Source organism: Nansenia antarctica, assembly GCF_963989245.1.
Source record: "Nansenia antarctica genome assembly, chromosome: 1".
NCBI classification, from domain to species: Eukaryota; Metazoa; Chordata; class Actinopteri; order Argentiniformes; family Microstomatidae; genus Nansenia; species Nansenia antarctica.
The window spans coordinates 90140479-90146361 of NC_137674.1; the positions used below are offsets into that span (position 1 = coordinate 90140479).

General features: G+C 44.0%; 1 protein-coding gene across 1 annotated transcript; it reads right to left on the minus strand.

Moving 5' to 3' along the window:
• Positions 1 to 1171: 1171 nt before the first annotated feature.
• On the minus strand, positions 1172 to 3007 carry lpar6a (lysophosphatidic acid receptor 6a). The gene has a single exon (XM_080538158.1). The coding sequence runs from the start codon at positions 2691 to 2693 to the stop codon at positions 1584 to 1586; it is 1110 nt and encodes a 369-aa protein (XP_080394284.1). The 5' UTR covers positions 2694 to 3007; the 3' UTR covers positions 1172 to 1583.
• Positions 3008 to 5883: the final 2876 nt, after the last annotated feature.

A 5883-nucleotide genomic window follows, 5' to 3' on the forward strand; every position in this document is an offset into this window, starting at 1 on the left:
TGTGTCTACCTCCTACATCTCTCTCTCTCTCTCCTCAGTATAACACTGTGTCTACCTCCTACATCTCTCTCTCTCCTCAGTATAACACTGTGTCTACCTCCTACATCTCTCTCTCTCTCTCTCTCCTCAGTATAACACTGTGTTTACCTCCTACATCTCTCTCTCTCTCCTCAGTATAACACTGTGTTTACCTCCTACATCTCTCTCTCTCTCTCCTCAGTATAACACTGTGTCTACCTCCTACATCTCTCTCTCTCTCTCTCTCTCTCTCCTCAGTATAACACTGTGTTTACCTCCTACATCTCTCTCTCTCTCTCCTCAGTATAACACTGTGTTTACCTCCTACATCTCTCTCTCTCCTCAGTATAACACTGTGTCTACCTCCTACATCTCTCTCTCTCTCTCTCTCCTCAGTATAACACTGTGTTTACCTCCTACATCTCTCTCTCTCTCTCCTCAGTATAACACTGTGTCTACCTCCTACATCTCTCTCTCTCTCTCCTCAGTATAACACTGTGTTTACCTCCAACATCTCTCTCTCTCTCCTCAGTATAACACTGTGTCTACCTCCTACATCTCTCTCTCCTCAGTATAACAGGGTTAGGGTTAGAGAAACAGGGAGGTCTTGTCTCAAGTCTACTACTGTCTGCAGGACTGCAAGATTTTTTGTAAACGATCTGAAGGATTTAGGCCGCCTGGTCTGTCTCTTTCTCCTAATACTTATTTTATTTATTTTTTTCTCTCTACTATCCAGGAGTAAACGAAACACTTAACACTTCTCCTCAACAAAAGCATTCACATGAATATACAGATGCTAAAGAACTTTTTTTTTTCTCCAAAAACTGTAATCTGTAAAACTGTAATCTGTGACTTAAAACAGCAGTATTTGGAATCCTGTGTCAGTGCATCGTATTGTACGCTATCACCTATAAGCACACCTAACCCTAACCCTAACTGTACTGTAGAGTACTAACCCTAACCCTAACAGTACTGTAGAGTAGCCAGCATGACTCTAACTCCTTACTGCACATTCAAGAACACACATTATGACCTTCAGTTTCACACATTATTCAATAGATCAAACAATAACATAAATGACAGATGTAAAAAATCTCTACACCTCCATATTATACAACTTTAATTAAATAGATGCTATTTTATAGTCAGCACCATGACTTACTATTAACAGACAGGTTGTAATACTGATGTTAGCAGACAGGTTGTAATGCTCATGTTAGCAGACAGGTTGTAATGCTCATGTTAGCAGACACGCTCTCCACTGATCGGAATACATTACAGTAACCTTTGAGGAAGTAATTATTGTGCAAAACACAATTGTATTCCACATGACGATGTTAGTAAGTGGCAATATTACATCCACAAATGTGAACAAGAGGGGTCAAACGTGGCAGTATAGAGTGATAGATAATAGCATACTTTAAGGGGCATGGTCCATGTTTTTGCCCTGAGATGAAGTCTCTTTAGCTGGCTCCTTCAGCACTTTGAATGTCACATTAGGGCTTACAAATCCACCCCACTTCCACATTCACAGCCCTGCTACAGCCACAGCTACAGCCCCGGTTTCACACACAAGACTCGTTGTGAAACCCCTTGGTGGTTTTGGGAGTCCTCAGACTGCAGTGGAGGTTGGAGCTGGTCTCTGACTGCAGGGCCTCGGAGAACTTGACGTCGTACGGACGGTTCTGAGACTTCCTCTTGATGGAGTTCTGGATCGTCTCCGAGGTGAAGTAGTAGACGATGGGGTCGAAGCAGCAGTTGGACACGGCGATGCAGAGAGCGATGGGGTAGATCGTCCTGACCACCGACTCCACGAAACAGCCCTTTAGGGTTTTGGTGCGGACCAGAGCGTAGAAGACCAGGTTGACGTTGTATGGGACGAAACAGAAGCAGAAGATGAGGAGGTGGACTATAATCATACGGAGGATCTTGGTCTTGTTGAGCTTGCCCCCGCGGCTGAGGGTCTGGGGCCGGCGCAGAGTCTGCAGGACCATGACTGAACACACCACGTTGAGCAGCAGCGGCGTCAGGAAGCCCACCGTTTCTATGAAGATCACCATCTTGGACAGGTGAGACTTCCACTGCGTGGAGGAGAAGTTCTCGAAGCAGAACCGGGCCGTGGTGTGGTTGTTCTGGCGCGAGGTGGTCTCCAGTTTAAACCCGGTGGGCAGACTCCCCGCCAGCACCAGCACCCACACGCACACGCACACGATCTTAGCGTTGCGCTTGGTCCTCAGCGCCCTGGAGCGGAGCGGGTGCACGATGGCCAGGAAGCGGTCGACGCTGATGCAGGTGAGGAAGAGGATGCTGCCGTACATGTTGGTGTAGAACAGCGAGACGGAGAGCTTGCAGAGCACCGCGCCGAACGGCCAGTCCCGGTTGATGAAGTAGAAGACGCGCAGCGGCAGCGTGAACACGAACAGCAGGTCCGACACCACCAGGTTCATCATGTAGGTGGTGGTCTCGTTACGCAGCTTCAGGGTGCAGGTGAAGATGTACATGGCCGCCACGTTGGTGACCAGGCCCACCACGAACACGATGCTGAACACAGCGCTGTACAGGGGGTACTTGAACCCGTCGTTCTTGGTGCAATTTGAATTGTCTGAATGGAGGAGGGTGATGTTGCCCAATGCCGGGGTGATATTCTCCCCCCATTGCAGGGTAGTATTGTACATGTTGGTCCGGAAACAAGGATCGGTGAGGGGGCTGTGGTGTAAGAGCTACACAGTGAAATGATGAACTTCTCTTAACTCTGAATTCACCATTAATGGGCAGTAACGCACCAAGCAGTTTCAACACAGGATGCCTTGAAAGACGGCATTGTCTGTCACCAGAGATGTTTGACCGTTAAACACAAAGGGTTCATTCAACCGTCACTCTCTAACCCTAACCCACAGTAGTAGAGGATTCACATGATCAACGTGTTCGCCGTCCTTGATGTGGTGCCCTGTAGTTGTGTTGGGGATTTAGCTCATGATGAAATGACCTCTCCCCCCCAAAAAAAGCTTCAGCTTCCTCTTCCCCTCCCCCTCCCCCTCCACCTGCCTCCCCCCTCCCCTCCACCTGCCTCCCCCTGGCCACCCTGAAGGGACTCTGCCCCCAAGGTAGCACTGGCAGCTTTACTTACTCAGATGTTAAGTCACACAAACTTCCCTCCTTTTTCCCAAAACAGCCAGTGAACAAGTTAGGGTTAGGGTCAGTCCTCAGAGAGTATGGTTTGATATTCAGATCCACATGAGAGATTTCTTGATGATAAAAAAAATCTCCTCTCCTCTCGTCCTCTCCTTTAAAAGATATCCAACTCAGTCCTCCTCTTTGTCCTCTTGTGTTTCTAAACAATCCCGGCGTCTCCTCCCAGGCTGAGTCCAGCAGTAAAGGGTTAGGGTTAGACAGTCAGGCCGGTCCAGTAGTAAAGGGTTAGGGTTAGACAGTGAACTCCGTAGCTGAGCTGGAATCACTTCAGAGGGTCTAAAGTCTGCTGCTGTCCTGGGAGCAGCGCTGGAGAGAGCTCCTCTTCAGCTCTCTGTGTGTGTGACAATGAAAGTGAATGTCTCGTTGTTGCTCTCCAGAGAGTCTGTTTCCTGCTCACCCTCCTTCTCTCTCCCTCCCTCCCTCTCCTCTCTCTCTCTCTCTCTCTCTCTCTCTCTCTCTCTCTCTCTCTCTCTCTCTCTCTCTCTCTCTCTCTCTCTCTCTCTCTCTCTCTCTCTCTCTCTCTCTCTCTCTCTCTCTCTCTCTCTCTCTCTCTCTCTCTCTCTCTCTCTCTCTATCTCTCTCTCTCTCTCTATTGCCTTTGTCTGCTCTTGCCTGTGACAGCCTCAAGGGTATTGTAAAGCTCAGACATCTAGAGAGGGGAAGAGAGACTGCGGTACCAGAACACTTACTTCTCCTTGCCCGGTATCACTGACAGTTTGTTTGTGATTTGGGAGAGAGGAGGCAGCTACTTGTGGAAGCTCCGCCCACTGTTCTGTCTGAAGCTCCTCCCCCTTCTCTTTGTGCTCTGTTGCAGTGAGATATCAGGCTGAATGTTAAGGGAGATGGTCAGGGGTTTTACACAGGTGGGCTGTTTCAGAAAGGTCCAGTGGGAAGTGTTGATTTTCTGAAAGGGGTTTAGACTGAGGTAGAATAAAAGATTCTGTGGTCATTCTCTAATCCCATTCTTAGTCAACAGGCGTTTCTCTCAGGGCTCTTTAACTGGTGTTCAACCAGTAATGTGGCAAACATAATTCAGTTCAGCTGCATTGACTAGTGATTGACAGGAACATCCTGTTATTGACGTGCCTTTGTACTGTTTGTTGTCCTCCGCATTTCACACAAGCCAACATGTTTGAACTTGTTTTTAATTGACTCAACAGTTTGTATCAAACTTCTGGTTTTCATTGTATTGTATTCAATTTCAACACTTCTTAGCTTTTAAAAGGAACTTTTAAAACCATTGCCATGGAATTTCAATTGACTATAGTATGCTACTATCTACTATCTAGGCCCTAGGGAATACACACTTCTATTATCAGTTTAGCAGCACAACACTATCCCCCAAAATATGACTTCACAGTCAAACCACATTAGACAAACACATAAAGGAAAGCCTTGCAGACAAGCTGAGAGTCAGTGGCTAGGGTTAGAGTCAGTTTCAGAGTCAGTTTTTTATGTTTTATGACCATTGTCCCATCAAATAGACACCATCAAGGCAGTGGTGAAATGTTCTAGGAAAACAGAAAAAGAAAAAAAATACCATTGTGCTTTGAACCGAAAAACTGTTCCATCTAGCAGCACATAACAACACGCTCTTCACATGCGAGTGTGTGGTCATGAATCCCAGGTCTGGTCACATTTCACAATGCCAGGAAACTGTCTGACAGCCTCACCCAAGGCCAAGACACAAGGACACAAGGAGACAAGGAGACAAGTACACAAGGACACAAGGACACAAGTACAAAGACATTAAGAGAGGTAATCTAAATAGATGGATACTAAATTCTGTATAACACAATAATGAGATGTTAAGTCATCATTGGTGATAGAGAGACGATCTAAAAAAACTGACTAGTTGATTTAAAACGTTCTGTGCCTAAAGAGTGAACATCCCATATACTGCAGTTGGAGCTCACACACATCTTGTCATCTCGCAGTTATTCTGTTGAAATGTTTAAAGATACAACAGCTGCATACAATGACTTAAAACATAATTCTGTTCATCATGGAACTCTGAACATTCAAGTGGTTGACCATCTGTGTCATGTGGAAGTGTGTTACTGGATGTTGTTATTGTTTGTTTTGGGGTTATCACTGCAGGGTCAGGGTGTGTTTATATTACACATGTACAGGGTCAGGGTCAGGGTGTGTTTATATTACACATGTACAGGGTCAGGGTTGAGTGGTACCGCCAGCACAGAGAATGTGTGGAATTTAAAACCACTTTGTCGGTCTCTCATCCTTGTATATATATATATATATATATATATATATATATATATATATATATATATATATATATATATATATATATATATATGTGTATATATACTGTATGTATGTGTATATATATATGTATATATGTGTATATATATGTGTATATATATATATATATATGTATGTGTATATATATATATATATGTATATATGTATGTGTATATATATGTATATATATGTATGTGTGTATATATGTATATATATGTATGTGTATATATAAGTATATATATATGTATGTGTTTATATATGTATGTGTGTATATATATGTATATGTGTATATATATGTATATGTGTATATGTATATGTATATACAGTATGTATATGTATATATGTATATATGTGTGTTATTTTAAAAGCTTGATGATACAAACTTTGATATTAATTTAGTATCAAGTG